At 52.7% G+C, this 18987-nt stretch overlaps 1 protein-coding gene across 6 annotated transcripts in view; it reads left to right on the top strand.

Moving 5' to 3' along the window:
• The window catches only part of DLGAP4 (DLG associated protein 4), a 175968-nt gene that overhangs the window by 101185 nt on the left and 55796 nt on the right, over positions 1 to 18987 (top strand). For 3 of the 6 annotated variants that reach the window (XM_031433874.2, XM_031433873.2, XM_064475716.1), the window contains exons 5-7: positions 2378 to 2492; positions 5038 to 5088; positions 7903 to 8143. In XM_031433874.2, the coding sequence (XP_031289734.1) occupies positions 2378 to 2492; positions 5038 to 5088; positions 7903 to 8143 (407 nt within the window). Of the gene's footprint in view, positions 1 to 2377; positions 2493 to 5037; positions 5089 to 7902; positions 8144 to 17194; positions 17223 to 17423; positions 18263 to 18987 lie in introns of those variants that run through there. The other 3 variants (XM_064475715.1, XM_031433878.2, XM_031433877.2) reach the window with 3 other exon arrangements.

Genomic DNA, 18987 nt, shown 5'->3' with positions numbered 1-18987 from the left:
GCATAGGCAGTCCTTGGCCTCTAGGTGAACCCTTCACAGGTATGCCCCGCCCCTAGGGACCTCGCCTTCCTCCTCTTCTGGGGGCCGAGAGCCCAGTCCCACAGGTGAATCCTGCCTTCTAGCCTCAGACCCAGGTGAACCCGCGCCCACAATGATCCAGGCCCACGAAGTGAACCCGCCTTCAGGTTAGCCCCCTTCCTGAGATCTTTGTCCTTAGGTTGGCCCTTGCAGTTTGATGAGTTGACTCCAGAGAGCCCCGCCGTTTGCTGAACCACCCCATAAGTCCCCCACAGTTAAGTCCATTAGCCCTTTGGTAAACCATAAGGGGAGACTCTCTAGAGTGACTGGCCCAGGTACATCCTGCCCATAGGAGCCACATCCCCAGCTGATTTCCAGTCCCACAGGGGAACTGCCCCCAGGAGACCCTCTTCTTCAGGTTAAGAGAACCCTGCCCTTAGTGAGCCTACCCCTTGTGCCAGCACTGTTTAGGGAAGGCCAGAGCCCCCTCTATCAGTGCCCCTGTAATTGATCCCTGTGTTGCACTCCAAGACTGGGGATGAGGGGGAATCTAGAAGTCAAAAGGAGATAGCAAGCCTTCACCTGGCCCATCACCTTGCCTGGAATTTCATCAATGGAGCACCGTTGTTGCTTTAAAACTTGAAAGAGTTAGTGAAAATGTGAACAAATGAAATGTGTGCACACAGAAAGCAACAATTAACCTGTTAAGAGAGAGTAGTGAGCCTTTCATAAGCAGAAGTCACCCTGGGGATTTGAACCGAAAAGAATGAGTATGAAACAGATGAATCTTGGTATAGGGGGTTCAGAATCCACTGAGGAAGAGAATCAAAAGCAAGTCAGAAACAAACAAAAGACCAGAAAGAGTTAAATGAAACAAGCTTAGTTCTAGTTCTTCAACTCCTGGGGGCAGGAGCCAAGGCCTCCTGGAGGAGGTAGCCTGGGAGAACGGCAGCAGAGGGAAGAGAGCAGGGCAGGTGACAGTAGCACTGAAGCAGAGAAGGGCAATGCACTTGGAGAAGCTGGCAGTCTCATTGACTGGGACAGAAGGCAGGGGATGGCCTCCAGGGGGGAATTCAGAGCACTGCTGGCCATTCCTAGGTCTCACTCTCTCTGAGCCTCAGTTTCCCCATCTTTAAGTGAAGGGGAGCTGAGCTGGATGATCTCTAAAAGACCCTGCTAGTTCTGAGATCCGACAATTCTATGAATGACCAGTGGGCATGGAGGTGGGAGAGGTGGGCAGGACCAGGGCACAGGCCTTGAATGAGAGGGAATTGATAATACTAGTACAGACATACCTGGGACCACTGCAATAAAGTGGATATCGCAATAAAGCAAGTCACGTGAACTTTTGTTTCCCAGTGCATATAAAATGTATGCTTCCACTGTAGTTCAATTAAGTGTGCAATAGCATTAGGTCTTAAAAAAGTAAATACTTTAGTGTTAAAATGCTTTATTGCTAAAAAATACTAGTCATCACCTGATAACACAGGGTTACCACAAACCTTCAATTTGTGTTTTAAAAAAATGTATCTGCAGAACACAGTAAAGTGAAGCACAATAAAATGAGGTCTGCCTGTTGGAATAGTAACGGGCGCCATCTGTTGTACTTGCTGCACTCTGGGCTCTATGCCTGCCCCAGTGCCCTTTAATCTGCATCACTCCTCACAGCCCCACCAGGCAGTCACAGTGTCATCCCCACTTTATAGGTGAGGAAACTGAGACTTAAGGGGTGACTCCTTGCCTAGGATGACCCAGTGAGGAAGCTAAATTCTAATCCAAGTTCGTCTGTGTTGAGGGCCTGAGTTGTTGACTGCTTGGACCTTATTTCCTGAGCAGTGGCGGGGGAGGCCCAGGGTGGGGTAGATGTGAGAAAGATTGAAGAGCCAGGGCCATGGGGAGAAGTGGTGAATCTTCAGGGGCCTGGTGGAGACCACCTGGACATTGTATCAAAACTTATGACCTTTGGGCAGCTTTGGCCGGAGTCAAGGCTGTGGGCCTTTATCTACCTCCTCTGTCCACCCCTTGGAATTGCCCTAGGCCTGCAGAGGAGGGAGCTATAAAATTGATCTGGTATGGAACACCTTGAGTTTGAAACAATCAAATGCAAGCTTGTGCTGCCACCTCGTGGCTGCAGTGGACATGGCAGGTGAGGGCTGCCTGCACTCTCCAGGCTCACAAAGCCTCCAAAAGCTGGGAACTCTCTCCTTGTTCACCACTCCCCACATGACCTGGGCTGGCAGTGGCTTCCATTTTTCCCTCTACCACTGGATGACCTTCACCAGCTTTTCCACCTTGGGGCCTCAGTTTCCCAGGCTCAGTAGTGGGTGGGCTGAGCCCGGTCTGCTCCTCCCCCCACCAGGAGTCTGGACCGCCTAGATTCAGTGGACATGCTGCTGCCCTCCAAGTGTCCAAGCTGGGAGGAGGACTACAACCCGGTCAGCGACAGCCTCAACGACTCCAGCTGCATCAGCCAGGTGAGGATGGTGGGCAGCCAGTTGTTCAGTGGGCTTGGGAGAGCCCTGACTCCCATCCAGGAAGACAGACATCCAGGCCCAGCCTCTGTTGAATGGTCCCCAAATGTCTACCAGTGCTTCTGTTTGGTCTTTGTTCCTGAAGCTGCCTTGTGTGCGTCTCTAACCTACTGACTGTCCTGTGACTGGAGAGCAGTCACAGGGCCTAAGCTACAGGCCCTGAAGGAGGGGCCACACCACTGCTGTAGGCCCAGGAGCCCTGAGGAGAGGGAGCTGGAGGCCTGGGTTTGAGTCCCAGTCTTGTCACTGACAGTGTGAACACAGGACAAGTCACTGCCTCCCTGAGCCTCAGTTTCCTGATTTATCACAGGAGGGTGATCATTCCTATTTCAAAGAGTTGTGAGGAGTCAATGAGATAATAAACATAATGTGCTCAGCAAAGGGTAGCTACCTTGATGGTGATTGTTGTCATTTTGCTGTGTGACCTCAGGCAAGTTGCTTATCCACTCTGGACCTCCATGTCTCACCTATTCAGTGGAAAGTTGGACTTCCATGGCCCAGCCAGCTTACTGCCATTAATAGCAGTAAGCACACTGTGCTGTACTTTTCTCTCAGCCATCAGGTCCTTGAACCCTCACAGCCACCCCCAGTGGGGCCTTATCATCCTTACCACCATTTCACAGATGAGGAAACTGAGGCTCAGCTAGGGGAGGCCACACAGCTAGGAGGAGGCAAAGCTGGGCAGGGATCCTCAGGTGCTACCGTGTGCAAAGGGAGGACCAGCCAAGGCTTGAGGGCTCCCCCATGGTGTGGATGAGGAAATGAGGCCCAGAGAAGGCAGACACTTGCCAGTAGTAGCACAGTGAGGCAGTGGAGGCAGCCAGGTGCAGTCCCAGCCTCCTCTCTGGGTGGGCACAGGCCCCAGGTCCCCCTGTGTGCAGCCCCATGGCCCTGGCTAAGAGACTGCTTAGAACTGGAAGGCTTTTGGATCCCAGCTCCTCACCTCACCACTATTCCTGGCCTGGCCATGCCCTCCCCAGCCCCCTGCCCTCAGCACTGTCATTCTCACACAAGGAGACTGACCTCAGACATGGGGAGAGGTAGAGCCCCCCCCCCCCAGCCAGGGGACCCTCTGCCCCTGCCATCCAGGCCCCATGGTCTCACCTGAACAGTTGTACTGGCCTCCAGGCCTGCCACCTCCAGGCTATTCTCAGGCCAGAGGGAGCTTGTAAAAGATGTAAGTCAGGTCCTGTCACACCCCTGCGCCTAACCCTCCATGGCTCCCGCCTCACCTGGTGAAAGTCAGCCCTGTGAGGCCCCACCTCCCTCTCAGATGTGATCTCTGACTTACTCCAGCCACACTGGCCTCCTTTTGCTCTCCACACACCTTATTCCTGCCCCAGGCTCCCAGCATTTGCTCCTCCCTCTCCCGAGAGCATTCTTCTCTCAAATCTTTGCACAGCTGGCTCTTCTCTGTGTTTCCAGTCTTGGCTCAAATGTCAGCTCGGAGGGGCCTGCCCTATGGCTCGTCTCAGGGGCTCCCCAGGGCCCTGTTCCCTTACCCTGCTTAATTTTCTTGACAGCAATTATCACTCTCTGGAATTATATTTGTTTGCTTATGTACTTGATGTGTGTCTACTCTTAAGACTGGGAGCCCCCTGCAGGCAGGGACCCTGCTGTCTTTTCCCCACAACATCCCCAGCACATGGCACACGGCATGTAGATGTTGGCTGAATGGACGACTTCCCTCGCCGTCTCTCCCATCCTGCCTGTTCTCTCATCCCTCAGTCTTCCTGTCTGTTTTTCTCTCCTCTCATTCACATTTTTCTCTGATTCTCTCCAGTGTGTCTTATCTCCATGTTTCTCTCTGGGTCTGTCTGTCTCTCTCACATGCACCATCTCCATCCCCTGCCTGGCCCTGGCACCTGGAACACTTTTGTCCTTTGGCTACACAAAAAGGTATATGGAATCAGGCTGGGGACCCCAGCAGGTCTCTCCCACTACACCTCCCCAGCCCTAGCTCTCTCCTGGCCCAGGCTCCTCTGAACCCCCAAACCCTCACCCTCAGAAGTTTGAGTGACCTGAGCCACACATATGGCCCCAAAGTCAGAGATGCCCAGTTCTGGCTGTGTCTCTGAGGCCTCAGCTCCTACCAGAAGAAGCCCCTCTCCCACCAGGCACTGGACTGTGCAGGCCCTGACCAGGGAAGAGAAGCCTATGGGCTCTGTCCCTAATCTGTAGATCCTGGGGTAGGGGGTGGCTGCCTGCCCAGGTGAGAGGCAGCAGACAGAACATCCATGGTCCCAGGGACCAGCCCAGGAGAAAGACTTACAAACAGCAGATTACAATCCTCAGCAACACCTAGCCCCAGAAGGACTGAGCCTCCCATCCCTGGAGGAAGCCAAGACGTCCCAGCAGCTGGGCCTCAGCCAGCCTGAGGAGGAGGTTACACCAACCAGCCCCAAGTTCTCTACCAGCCAAGCCTGAATACCCCACCCCAGCCCCCAGCCTTGGTCTCCCCGTAACCCTCCCCGTCTCTTTCCTGCAGATTTTTGGACAGGCCTCCCTGATCCCCCAGTTGTTTGGCCACGAGCAGCAGGTCAGTATGTTTGCCATTCTCTCGTCTTCCAATCCTAGAGGAGGGCTGGGACTCAGGCCTGGCACCTCAGGGGTCCCAGCCGCTGGCCTGCATAGGAGGAAGCAGAGCCAGCACCGGGAAAACCACCTCCGGCGAGGATGGAGTCAGGGTTCATATTGGCACCCTGACCTCCCACTCCCTGGCTCTATCGGTTCACTTTTCTGTGCTGTTTCCTCTTGTCAAAAATGGGAAAGAATGGGCCAGGTTCTGCAGATGGGTCAGGAAATAACCAAAGGCTGAGGGAAGGCAGACCTGAGAGTTTCTAGCTCCCTCCCTCCTCTCCTCTCTCCTCCCCCACAGCCTATGAAAGGCCTGGGCAGACTGTTTCGTTTGGACAGATCAGGGGCTGGGGTCATTGGCCTCCACATCCCAGCCCCCAGATCCCCTGACTTTTCTCCTTTCTTGGGCTCTGACAAGACTTTAAGGATGTTAGGGTTCTGGAGTGAATACAGAGACTTTTCAAGTGTGCAAAAGTTGGTGAAGACAGTGCCAGTCCTGGAACTGTCTGGCTGTCCTAAGGGTACCCCCTCCCACGCACAGCCATCCTGCTCCGGGCAGTGGCTCTCTCCTCCCTCCCAGGCCCCAGCCCCAAGGTCAGAAAGAGAGGCAGGGAAGGTGCCCCGAGCTCAGGTCCTCATTGTAGCCAGGAGTGGGCAAGGGACTTGTCCAAGGCCACACAGCCTTTAGGGCAGAGCTAGGACTGGCCCCACGTCTGCCGATTCCAGCCATGGATGCCTTGCGTGCCTCTTGCCTCCATGTCTAGTTCCTCTTCAGCATATTGTTGCAGAGGGTCTTTGGGGAGCCCTTAGTGGGCCAGGTGACCTCTTCCTTCCTTCAGCAGCCTTATGATAAGGATGTAATGTGTTCATATAAAACCCCCAGGGTAGTTCCCTGCACACAGTGTGTGCTCAGTGATACACATACCAAAAGAACTGACCAGCTGGCCCTCTCCCGGAGAGCTTGGGAGCATCTTAACCAACATTGACAAATCCCTGCACTCATGTTAAAGAGCTGCTTGTAATAACAGGTACAGGTTATCAGGTGCTTACTTTCCCGGACACTATTTGAAACATGTAATATGAATGATCTCATTTACTCTTGACCACAATCCTATGAAATATGGTCTCTAATTAGGCCCCATTTTATAGATGGGGAAACTGAGGCAAGAGCAGTTTAGTGACTTGCCCACATTCATATTGTGAGAAAACGATGGACCCAGGGATGAAGCTCTGGCAGTCTAGCGCTAGAGTGGGGCCATGATCATGCAGACCAAAGGCAAGACCTTGTCACCCTTGGCAACCACAAGGGCCTCTCAATATACCTCAGGCTGCAGCTTTGGATGATAAACACCTATCCCTTTAATAACCCCTCCAGGTGAATTCTGAGTGTGCTACATGACCTACATTTCCATTTATCAGTGCTGCCTGATAGAACTTTCTGTGATGATGGAAATGTTCTATAATCTCCGCTGTCCAATACGGTAGCAGGAGCAAGTGAAGCATGGCTCGTGTGACTAAGGAACTGAATTTTTAAAATTTTTAATCAATTTAAACCTAAATAGCTGCACATGGTTAGTCGCTGCCATATTGGACAGCACAAATTTAGACCTTTCCAAACATAAACTCCAAATTGGGTAATAATCCATCTAGTCATTTTACCTGATGGCAGTGTCAGATGAGTACACAGGCATTCCATTTCATTTAGGTGAGGAAACACTGACCCAGAGGATAGTGCTGGCCTGAGGTCACATAGCCAGGTCCAGGGCAGAGCTGGCCCTAGGTCCAGCTTCATCTTTTCCTCTACATGGTGCTCAGTCAATTTTTGGCCTCTCCCTCTAGTCCAGGCATCTCCCAGGATTTCCACCCAGTGTCTGTCTTTGGCCAGCTGACTCCTCAGCTTATACCCTGTGATCCCCAGTTATCAACATGGCCTGAGACATGGGTCAGACAGATCTTTCCAGAACCCTTGGAGAGTGTATGTATGGTGAGACCCCTCTATACTCACACCCCTGGCCACAGATTTGTAGGATCTTGACCAGTTATCTCTAGAGGGACACTTAGAAACCATCCAGATGAGGCTGAACTAAATGTGAGATGGCAAATAACACACATGCTGCCATTCTCCACACTGCCCATGGCAGACATTACTAATCAATCCTCACTGCCACTACCCTCATTCCAGTCTTATCTTCTCTGACCAGACTATTGCATCAGCTTCATCTCTGGCTTCTGCCTCCATTCCAGACCCCACTATCCAACAGCCATTCTGTACACCAGGGCTAGATTTATCTTCCTTAAATATCCATTTGGAGTATTGCTTCTGCCACTTCCTCACTGAGTACACCTGGCAAGTATCTTCCCCTCACTGGCCCTCAGTTTCTTTGTAAAAACAAAGGAATTGGACCATTAGATGGTAAATATCTAGCATCTCCCCATCCAGCATTCAAGGCAGACATTATTGAGTGTAGCCTTCTTTCTGGGTGAATTCAGATGTAACCTCAAAATCTCATACAAAATATAACCTAGTTAATTTCTATGTTTAATAGTTTCTCCATTGTAGAGATGGGAAAGTTGAGGCCCAGAGAGATGAGAGGGGTTGTATATTTCTGAAGGGCTCCATCTGCCCATCCTGTACCCTGAGTGAGATGGGAGCCAGAGGGTGGGCTGAGCTGAGGCCCCACTTGCTCTCCAGCCTTGCAGTTGGGCTGACCACCAAGCACCCCATCCCTCCAGAATGGGCAAAGCTGGCCCCTGATGCCTGCTTTTGCCCGGACAGGTACGGGAGGCAGATCTGAGCGACCAGTATGAGGCGGCCTGCGAGTCGGCCTGCAGTGAGGCGGAGTCAACTGCGGCGGAGGCTCTAGATTTGCCGCTGCCCAGCTACTTCCGCTCCCGCAGCCACAGCTACCTGCGCGCCATCCAGGCAGGCTGCTCGCAGGAGGAAGACAGTGTCTCCCTGCAGTCCCTTTCCCCACCGCCCAGCACCGGCAGCCTCAGCAATAGTCGCACGCTTCCGAGTGAGTACCAAGATGGGGGCGGGGCTTGCAAATTTGTTTTGCAAGGGGACCCGGTACCTGGTGGATCAGAGGTGGAAAATGCTGGGAAGGCATCCATGGTGGGCTAGCGGGATTGGAGGGATGGTTAGCAAAAGCAGGAGGCCTTGGGTTGAACTTCCCACCAACTGGTGAGCTGGAGCTCAGTTGTGGGAGGGGGTGTCATAGAGACAGATGTCACCACTGGGGTGAGGTGAGGGGGTCAGAGGTCTGGAGCTTGTGGGATACTTGGTTGCCCCTGACTCTCCAGACCCTGGCTCAGAGCAGCCACCTGCTGGTGGGCAGGGCTCACTGAAATCCTACTTACCTATTTGGGTTAGTTCAGGTGGGCTAAACCTGTGGGGAGGGTGGGAGGGAACATTCAGGGAAGGGGATGAGATCTGTATTGAGCCTTCTCAAAGGGATGGGTTTGCAGGTTTCTGTACTTCACAATCAGGGACAAACTATCCTTCCTGGTACTTGTTCTAAGCCCTCTGACAATAACCCAGGCATGATCAGAGGAAAGGGGGCCCTGTGTCCCAGAGCAAGCCAGGTACATCAAGACCAAGGAAAATCATAGCACAATTTCTGACTTAGAGCTTTGATCTCAGTCTGGCTAGCTAGTTTGGCTCCCTGAATCTCAGTTTCCTCATATGTAAATTGAGGCATAAGCCAGACCCCAGGGAGCTCTTGGGCAGATGAAATAAGGCTGTGCCTGGGGAGCGTTCAGGCGGGGCCTTGCACATTGTGGGAGCTGACAGGTGTAGCTGTTATTACTGGTTCTCAGACTTGACTACGAGTCTCCTGACAATCAAAAGCATTTGGGGTTGGATTGCCGTAGGAAGAGACACATGTTTCAAGTGCTTCATTGGTGTTTGATGTAAACAAATGAGCCTGAATCCCATGGATATTCTATACACAGGAAACCAGCTTATTAACTGAATGGACTGGTCTTTGTAGGAAGCAGAGCAAGAAACCACTTTGTTTCACCATTGCCTCTCCAAACCTGGGTGATATCTGGGCAGATCCCTGAGTTTTTCCAGTCACTTTTAGACGTTAAGGAACAGTCCCATTTTCAGATATTAAGAGTCTAGTCTGGTCTCATTTCAAAATTTCAGTTTCATCCACCTCGGATCTCATGCACCTGCATTAGGGGCCTGGCTGGGCTGGGGAGCCCACATTGGGGAGCTGGCATGGTGGTCAGCATCTTCTCTGTTCCTTGTTCACCAGTGGCCATTTCTGGTTCCTCCAGCTGGGAGTAGAAGGTCGCAAGTGCAGGTGGTGCCTGGCATCAGGGCTTCCTGTATGACAGATGCCACCTGCCGGCTCTTCTCCCAGGTGGTGGTGCTTTTAGGGTTTCTACTATCCCGCAGGGCCCTCATGGTGCCTTCTTTCCTGGCATGCGCAATCCCCCTCTAGGCGATTGCTGCTGCTTCTCCATCCAGTGATCCCCCTCCTCCCCATTCAGCCTCTTTTTGCCAGGGGACCTGACCTAGCAAGGCAGGCACCTTGGGCAGAATCCTCTGATAACAGCTCCAGCCCTACTGTCTCCTTCAGCTTCCACTTTACCCATGTGAAAAGGAGGCCTGTGCCTTGCAGAACTCTGCAAGGCTGGTCTACTGCAGCCTTCCTTCTAGACCTGCTGTCACAGCTAACCCTGCCAGCCTCTCCATTTTAGAAATCTCCAAGCAGATATTGAGGCTCAGATTCTGTGGCCTCCAAATCTAGGGCATCCCTACCAGGCTCCCCCAGGCACTCCACTACGGTCCCGTAGGAGCCTTGGTAAAGGATCAGATTCCCCATATCATCAGGCCCAAGGGAAATTCTCTAAATATGAGGTGGGCCTAGGGGAATAGATATCACCTAAGCAATTTTATCCAAATAAACCCTCCCTCACCAATTCCCCCTGACCCCAATCACTCATGAATGGGCTGAGAATGGGTGATGGACTACATGTCCCAGAACTGTTTGGGTCCCTGTATTGGTCAGCTGTTGCTACAATAGTGCTGTACAACAAACAACCACAAAATCAGTGTAATACAACTATTAACATTTATTTCTCCCTCCCAAGTTTGTGGGTCAGCTGGAACAGCTCTGCTCCACGTGTTTCTCATCCTCCTCCTGGGACCAAAGTGGGGGTCCTGGTATCAGTGGCTTTGGCAGGGCATGTTCTCATGGTGATTGCAGAAGCTTAGGAGAGCAAGCCTGACTACACAGGTGCATTTCAAGGCCCCTGCTTCCATAATATCTGCTGAAATCCTATTGGTTAGAGCAAGTCATATGACTGAGCTCAAAGACAAGGGATGGTGAAGTACCCTCCCACCTTTGTGTAAGAAACTGTATTTATATGGTAAAGGGTATGGATAGAAGAAGGGGTAAAGAATCGGGGTAAATAATTCAATCTACTGTGGTCCACTCTCTTGGCCACATTTATTCATGTCCCTCTCACAGAAAATACACCCCAAGACCCCAAAAAGCCTCATCCAAACATAACATCAAGAGTTTAGGGTACACCTGAGACTAATATAATATTGTAAATCAACTACACTTCAATTAAAAAATAACAAGTACAAAACTTTTTTTTAAAAGGAGGGGAAAAGATCTCTTGATCTGTATCAGATCTGGATGTGGCTCCTCTTGATCAAGCAACCTAAAATCTTTTTTAAAAAGTCTCCCACCCCCAGCTCCCCTGCACACCCAGCCTACATTGGTGAAACAGGGGCAGGATGACTGCAGTTCACAATTCTGTTCAGAAAGAGGGAAAAGGGATTCAGAGACTTCTGACCCATGGCAATTCTGAAGTCCTTCTGGGCAAACGCTGGGCAAATACTTGGGGACAGGGAATGTCCCTTGATTAGGCCCAAGGTCTGCTCCCTGGGGTTGATTCCTAAGCCATAGTTCTCTCTGAAGGCCCTTCCTTCTCCGTTAGCTTTTTTAGCCACATCTATGGAAAGCATTGGAGATTATGCCTTTGGGCAGCTAAACAGCTTTCTTTGCCTGCCTCCTGCCTAAATAGAGTTAGGGACCCAGATGTCTTTTTACATCTCGAATGGTCTCAGTCCTTTTAGCCTAAGCGCATCATAGTTTTGGCTGCATACCTCTCTCAGATACTTTATAGGTTTTCTATGTATTTGATTCCACTTAACTCCACGTGCCAAAAACCACACCCACAATTGTTTTTGAGTCTCTCTCAACTCAATTATGATCACTTTGGGTACATCAGGCTTCTGTGGGGCTATGCCCTTAAGCTTTCTGGAAGCCCTTTTGAGCAGCTGAGAGCATCTACTAAATGGTACCTTATTATTTTAGAGTATTAATAAAAGATGTTATAACCACACCCTTGATTTGATCTGGCTTACATGCTGTACCTTAACTGGCCATGACCTTGATTTGATCTTTGTCTCCAGGCTGTATATTAATTTGAGACTGATTTACTGGCTGGAGAGGCTGGAGTTGACTGATTGATCTTCCAACTTAGCAAGTTCTGAGCTCTCTGTATTCCCTCTATACACTCCCTGCTACACCCCCTAATTTCTTTTATGAATTTCTCTCTTTCTTGTAAGTCCTTATCAAATGCAGCCCAAAGGAGCCAGCTCTTGCTTTCAGCATTTCACCTGGAAACTCTCTTGCCCAAATCCATTTGTTCTCTTTGAGTTACTGTGGATCAACTGTTTTACCCAGTGTTTTTTGTCTCTGCTTAGCATGGGTCACCTTTTTTCAAGCCTCCTACAACAGTTTGCTAACTGCTCAACATTTGGTCCCAGAGCCAATGATATTTTTGGTTTTGTTGCTAATACACCCCACCCTTGGCACCCATTTCTGTCTCTATCAACTATTCTTACAATAAGGCTGTGTAACAAGCAGGCATATCTCATTTCAGTGGCACACAGTAACACGCATTTGTTCTCATTCGTGAGTTTTCATGTCAGCTGGTTCTACTCTGCATGTCCTGTGTCCTCCTTATGGGGTCAAAGTGTACTCCTGGAATCAGTGCCCTAGCCAGGGCAGGTGCCTCTGGCAGTGGTGGCAGAAGTATAAGAGGGCAAAGCCCACTGTACAAGCACAGTTCAAGTCCCTGTGCCACATCTGCAGATATCTGCTTGGTCAAAGCAAGTGACATGAGTCCAAAGCCAAGGGCCAGGGAAGTACATTCCACCACTTGTGGGAGAAACTACAGCTACATAGCAAAGGGCATGAATACAGGGAAGGGTTGAGAATTCAGGCCAAAAAATTCAACTATAGCCCCTTCAGTGTATCCCATACGAATTATCCAGCATCATGGCTTTAAATGTAGGGATGTGGGGCTCCAATTATTCTCAGTCTGGGGGCTTAAGCCCAAACCAAGACACTCAAGAAAGTATTGGTTGCAACATCTGACACCTACCCAGACATGCGTGCACATATGCACCTACTTACAGACATATATAAAGTTCTGTAGCCTTAGACCTATGTGTGTGAAAACATATAGAAACACATTACCCTGATCTCCTCACATGCACACACGTACACCTAACCTCTGCATACAGTTGCACACGCTCTCACATACAAATATGTCTCCTTTAAGGCTCATGCCACCTCCACACCTGTGAGGAAATCGTGCCCCTAACAGGTTGGAGCCACCAAAAAAGTTCACCCCTGACGTGTCCCCACCCAGCCCTCCCTCCACATCTCTGTAGTGACCACTACATACTTGCTTCTCTCTCCTCTAGCCTCTGATCCCCTCATGCTCAGCGGGTAAACTCACCTGCCTTGCAAGGAAAAACAAAGCCACTAGATTTTCAGACCTGTGCCCAGAGCTGCAACTGGTCCCTACAGTATCTTAGTGCTGAGTTAGGAAAGACACTTAATTGTCATCTGTTGAAAAGTTATGATGCACAGTTTTTGTTAGAATAAGGTTCTTTATTGCCATCTGCCACAAATGTGTCATAAGATGTATAGAATTCAATGATGTCTGTGTTGTGAACAGCACCTCGTAATACGTGGCATCCTTAATCAGTGTCAAACTTGCATCACCACACATGGCAATACTGCCCGTAATCAGAGACACACCAACAGCCACAGGCACACCCTCCTTCGGCCACTGTCTCCCCACATGGGTCACCACTGCTCAGAAGGCTGCCCCCTCTCCTCAGCATACGTCTCCAGGAAGTGAGCTGTCTGGGCCCTGTCCCCCACCTAGGGCTGTTCTGAGCCCCCAAGTTGCTGAGAGGCATGAAAGCTCTTTGTCACTCTCACACCGGCACATATGCTCTCCGGCCATGTGTAGGCAGGTGGGTTATTATGGGGGGCAATTATTGAGACAGTGAGAGCCTGAAAGGGGCGGGCCCCTCTGGAGTGGGCGGGGGCAGGGCATGGACCTGCCTATCCACCCGCTCGGAGCTGGCCAGCTTCCCACCTGCCAGTGCTGCCTCTGCAGCCACCCGCTTTCTCCCTCCCCCTTTCTGACCCAGATTCCACATTCCAGAAATAGCTCTGGCAGGTGACTGGCAGGCGGGCCAGCTCCAGCTGGGATGGCGGGGGAAGCAGCAGCTTGGCTGCACACACATGCCCCTCCCCAGCCAAAGGACCTACCTGGAAGGGCCCACGGGGTGCCATTACCCCTCAGTCTGCCCCATCCTGCCTCCTTTCTCTCTGCTTCTGAGAAAGAAAAGAACTGAGAATGCACTCCCTCCCACTCTTCTCTTCTGACTCTGCCCACCTCCCATTAGTGCTCATTTTCCTCTCCTCCCTCCCTTCCTCCATCCCTTTCTTCCAGCTTCCCCATTTTCCACCATCTTAGCCTTTTGTTTGTCTCCCTCAGCCCTGTCCCCCACCCCCTTTCTTTCTTCTCAATTTCTGCCCTTCTGTCTCCCCAGCCTCCCTTTCTGTGTGTCTCCCACTCCCTCTGAATCACAAGGGAGGCTGTGACATCACCCGGGGGCAGTGGTGATGGAGGGCTGCTAGGTGGCACCTGGCTCCTGTCAATTACATTCTCTACACCTGCACATGAGTACAAGTGTGTGCACACACAGAGGTACACACACTTGGGGTCACTCCCTGGCAGTGCCTGAGGCTCTAGGCTGAGCTAGGATAGGTTCCTGGCCTGGAAACACCCTTGCTCCTTGCTCAGGGGCCATGAGTTCTAGTTTCTGCTCCGCTATGTCACTCTGGGTGGGTCCTGGCCCCTTGTTGTGCCTCAAATTCTCCATCTATGTTGTGAGGCTTGGGTTTGGGGACTCCCATACACTTCCTATCCAAGTCACAGAATGCTCTGTCCTCTCTTCTTTGTCCCTTCCCTCCTCCCCCAGAACTCTCCAAGTTTCTTCTCTGATTCACTCTCTCCCCCACAGACACAGGAAGGGAGGCTGACAGAATTCCAGTAAGCAGCCAACCTTAAGCCTTGTCCCCCAAGCCCTCTACCAGGCCTAACCCTCCACAATCTCTGGTAATTACACGACAAGCTCCTGTCAGATTGGATACTCCAATCCTCAGTGTCAGAGCTGAGAGGAAACTCAAAGACCATCATGTCCAGAGATGCAAATAACTTCAATTCATGTACCATCTAAACCCTGGAGTTCAGGACTGAGATTGAGTTAAGCAGAGAAGTGTGCCACCGTCGATTAGTGATGTCTGCTATGGCCAGGAGAGTTGCCCTTATCTGACATTCCTGATTTAGCCCAGTTAACATCACATACACACACACACACACACACACACACACACACACACACACACACACACACACGTTTATAGATATTTTACAAAGGAACTGCAGCCTAGAGATGAGTGTCAAGTCAAGATCACCCAGTTAGTAGGTCAAGAAGCTGGGTCTGTCTAACTTGAGTTCCCCATTATCCTGTGTATAGGGGAGCCATCCAAGGTCCTGGTAAAGAGATGCAGTAGTATTATCTGGCAAAATCGACAGGATGGATTGGAGGTTGTGCAGTGGTCCAGGCAAAGCACAGTGGGGCCTGGGCAGCGGCCATAGAGTCTGAGAGTAATGGGAGGGCCCATGAGGCCTTCATAGAGTGAGTGATGAGGAGCTAGAATTACCTCCTCCTGAAATAGGACCTCTCCTCAGAGGGCACTGGGCAGAAAGCAGGCTTCTTCCCTGAGTGCACCAAGCCTTGGACCGGGAAGTTCCTGGTTAATTGAGTCACTCTCCTAAGTCCTGTTTTTAGGCAGACCCATTGAGCTTTCTAGGGGACATAGCAATTGGGCTTAAGGGCTGGTGGGCAGGCCAGGAACTCCAGGATTTAGACTCTGGAACAAGACAGAAGCATTCCTTACACCCTCAGGTGGAGAGAGGTCAGGCCAAAGGAGGAGAAGCTAAGGTGCTTAAATTGAGCCTTGGGGGCCCTATGGCGGTGGTTAAGGACAGGAGACTTGCAATCAGGCAGCCATTTCATTGAATAGATGTTTACTGCTCACCCACAATGGACCAGGCTGTGCTCTAGGCACCAGGGACACATCAGTGAACAAAATGGAACCCCCGGCCTTCATAGAGAGTACATTCTTTTTAGGGGGTAGGGAGGGAAAGGCAGGCAAAACAATAAGCATAAATAACACAAATAAGTATATGGTTTATTGGAAGTAGTGTAAGGCAAGGGGTACTGGGAGTGCGAGCAGGGGGAGGGGAGGGGTGTTGCAGCATAAACAGGGTACTAGAGTAGAATTCACTGAGAAAGACGTTTGAGCAAACACTTGAAGGAAGTGAGGGAAGGAGTAGTGCTTGGGAGCTACTCCAGGCAGGGGGAAGAGTAGTACAAAGGCCCTGAGGCAGGTGGGTGCCTAGTGTGTTGGAGGAGCAAGGGTAGATGTGGTTGGGACAGAGCAAGACAGAGTCAGGCTGATGCTTTGGGGCATCCTGAGTTTTCCTAAGTCAATCTAAAGATAAACCCTAAGGGAACAGTATAGGTGTAGCATAGTGACTGTGAGAAGGGCAAAGTAACCTAGTATTTTTGACGTGCTTAGTACAGTGCCTGGCATCAGAAAGGCTCAATAGCCCCTCAGTTGCTTTTGCTATCATTTTACCTTTATGCAAAAATCCTGAAAGTGGTATTGGAAAGACTGTATCATCTTCTTTAGTAAGATTCTTGTCTCCATTTTACATTTGGAAACGAGATGCGAAGGGAAGGGACTTGCCTAGGTCACCCAGCAAGGCAGGTCAGGGAGCAGAAGCTGGAACTGCAGATGGCAGACAGACCTACCGCAGGTGCAGCCTAGAGGGATGAGACCCCAAGGACCAGGACTGTAAGGAGACGGACTCGCAGGGGAGAAGGGGGAAACTGGGAGGGCCATTAGGCGTGAGGAAGTGCCTTCTGAATTTAGGCAGCTCCTACTACACTTAGCCCTCCAAGGCATCGGGGATGTGATGGTTTTGTTTTACTGGAGGAAACGAAGGCTCAAGAGGTTGAATGAGCATCTTGTCCAAGGTCACACAGCTCTCCAAAGGCCGAGCTGGGGCGGGGGTGGGGGGCGAGGATTCGAACTCAACCTGGAGGACCCCAGATGAGCACGGCAAAGCGAGCATGGAGCAGAGGCGGCAACTAAAAACAGGACGTAAAGCCGATAGTGCTTGGGGGCTAATTTGACCATACAGGGGTGAGAAGACCATCTTAGGCTGCTTGCTCTGAGCCTGTTTCCCCAAGCAACACAGGTTTCGCCCCAGTACACTGGTACCGAACTCTCCCGGTCCTTCTCCCGCACGGAGCATGCGTCTCGTTCCAGCTGGAACCGGTTTGGCGGGGCGGCTCGAGGGGCGGAGTCCCCCGAGCTCAGGCATGCGCGTGCCGACGTGGGCGCGCGCTCCCTCTCAGTGTCTGATGGCCTGGGCGTGGGCGGACTGAGCGCCCCGCATGCTTGCGCACCGGCTCAGCCGCGCGCGCGCGCGCGCGCGCGCGACGGGCCACGTGCCGACCGGGCTGCGCGCGCCCCCGCCCGCCCCGGGAGTCCCAAGCGACGCGCGCGCGCGTCTGACGCTGGGGGCGGGGCGGGGCGGGGCCGGCGTGGGGCTTTAACCCAGAGGCCCCGCCCCTCGGGCGTACAAAACGGAGCCTCGGGCCGGGCCGCGTGAGGGAGGAGGGTGAGTGCCCGCCGCTGGCCGCAGCTGCCGCCAGCCCGTCCGTCACTTCGTCGGTCTGTCCGGTCCACGTCGTCGCCGCCGCCTCCTCAGCCCGGACGCCCGGGGCCCGCCCAGCGCCGCCCGGAGCAGCCGCGGCCCCGCGAGGAGACGGGCGCCGCCCCCGCCCGGCCCTGCCCCCGCCCTCCTCCCCGTCTGTCCGTCCGTCCGTCCCCCCCGCCCGCTCGCGCTTCCGTCCTTCTGTCCGGCCGCCAGCCCTCGGGCCCGTCTCCCCGCTCCGCCCGCTTTGTCTCTCCCTGGCTCGCTGTCTCTTTGTCTCTGCTCTCGCGCTGCCTCCCAGCCCCTCCCTCGCTCCTGGATCTCGGGTCCCCTCAAAGCGCTCGTCTCATTCCTCAGAGACTCCCTCTCTGAGCGCCTCCTTATCTTTGCGGGCCTTTTCCCCAGAACACCTTCCACACTCCCCAGGGCTCTCCTCTGAGCTTCCTGCACGTTCTCTGGGGGAGTCCTCCCTTCCATCTGACCCCCCCCCCCAAATCCCGAAGTCTTGCCTCCTCTTGGCCCTCATTTCTTCAGGGTTTTCCCTCTTTTGGTGTCCCCCGTATACGCTGGGACCTCCGGGATTCCTTGGGGTCTGTCTCCTTGGGATCCCCCCAAAGCTCCCCAGCTCCCTGACTTCACAGCCCCTCCCTGCCTTCCCTTGGTTTGTCCCCTGTCGCTGTCTCTCCTTGTTCTCTCTCGGGCCTCTGCACCCCCGCCCCGTTCCTCCGGATCGGAGTCCCCTGCTTTGCTTTCCCTGCCTCTCTGTGCCCACATATGTCTTGCTGGTGTCACCGCCCAGTGTCTCTTGCGCTGAAGACCCACTTTTGAAGCTGCTCCTTTGCCCAGGACTCTTGGCCCCCCTTGCTTTCTCTGCCCCGGCCCCCTGCCTCCCCTTCTCTCTGCTCCTGTGTCTCTCCCTCTCCCCTTTTCTGTCTTTGCCGGTCTCTGGGTCTCAGACCCCCATCCGGCCCTCATGGCTTTGTGTCTGGAGCTCTTGAAGCAATGTGAGTGGTGGGGTGTGTGGGTCGGGCCGGAGTCCACCCGCAGGCTGGCCGCGGCCGAGGCTCCCGGGGTTGGCGCTGGGGCGAGGGCTGGCGCTGGGGCAGGAGGCTCTGGGGCCTCCCCACAGAAGGGGGCAAGGAGGGAGGGGCCAGACTGTCTGGCAGAGGTGGGAGTGGGGGGCCTTCCTGCTCTGAGGCTTCTGCTTTAGTTGCTTGAGTGTGTGGATGGTGCCACGGACTGGGTATCCCTGCCCGCTTGGCCCTGCATGGCCTGGCACTTTGTGATCGCTTGTGGGCAGGCCTGGGCTATTTTGGAGCTAGCAGGATGTGATATCACTTGGGCGTTTATTTAGACCCGGCTGGGGGTGGGGGCTGCGTTCTTGCCAACTTGAGTAATGAAATTTTGCAGGGGGGTGCGGCCTCCTAGGCAGCTGGGCTGTGAGGTTTGCAGCCAGAGCTTTGCAGGCCACCAGAGTGGGCAGGTGAACCAGGGTCTGTTGCTGCCTTGGTCTTGCTGAGACTGTCAATCACAGTGAGAGGAAAGAGGAGTTGTTCTTAACCTGACCACTCCTGAGGATTGGGTTTGGTGGTCTGAGATCTCTGGGGCCATGGTTCTACCAACCTAAAGTTGTGTCACCTTGAGTGAGACGCCTGAGCTCTCCAACCCTCCTTTTCTCCATCTGTAAAAAGGTAATAATAGCCAACTTCACAGGGTTGTCATGAAGATC

The sequence above is a fragment of the Camelus dromedarius genome, chromosome 18 (assembly GCF_036321535.1).
Source record: "Camelus dromedarius isolate mCamDro1 chromosome 18, mCamDro1.pat, whole genome shotgun sequence".
NCBI classification, from domain to species: domain Eukaryota; kingdom Metazoa; phylum Chordata; class Mammalia; order Artiodactyla; family Camelidae; genus Camelus; species Camelus dromedarius.
Note: the sequence above shows the minus strand (reverse complement) of the source record. Positions and strands in the feature narration are given on the sequence as shown.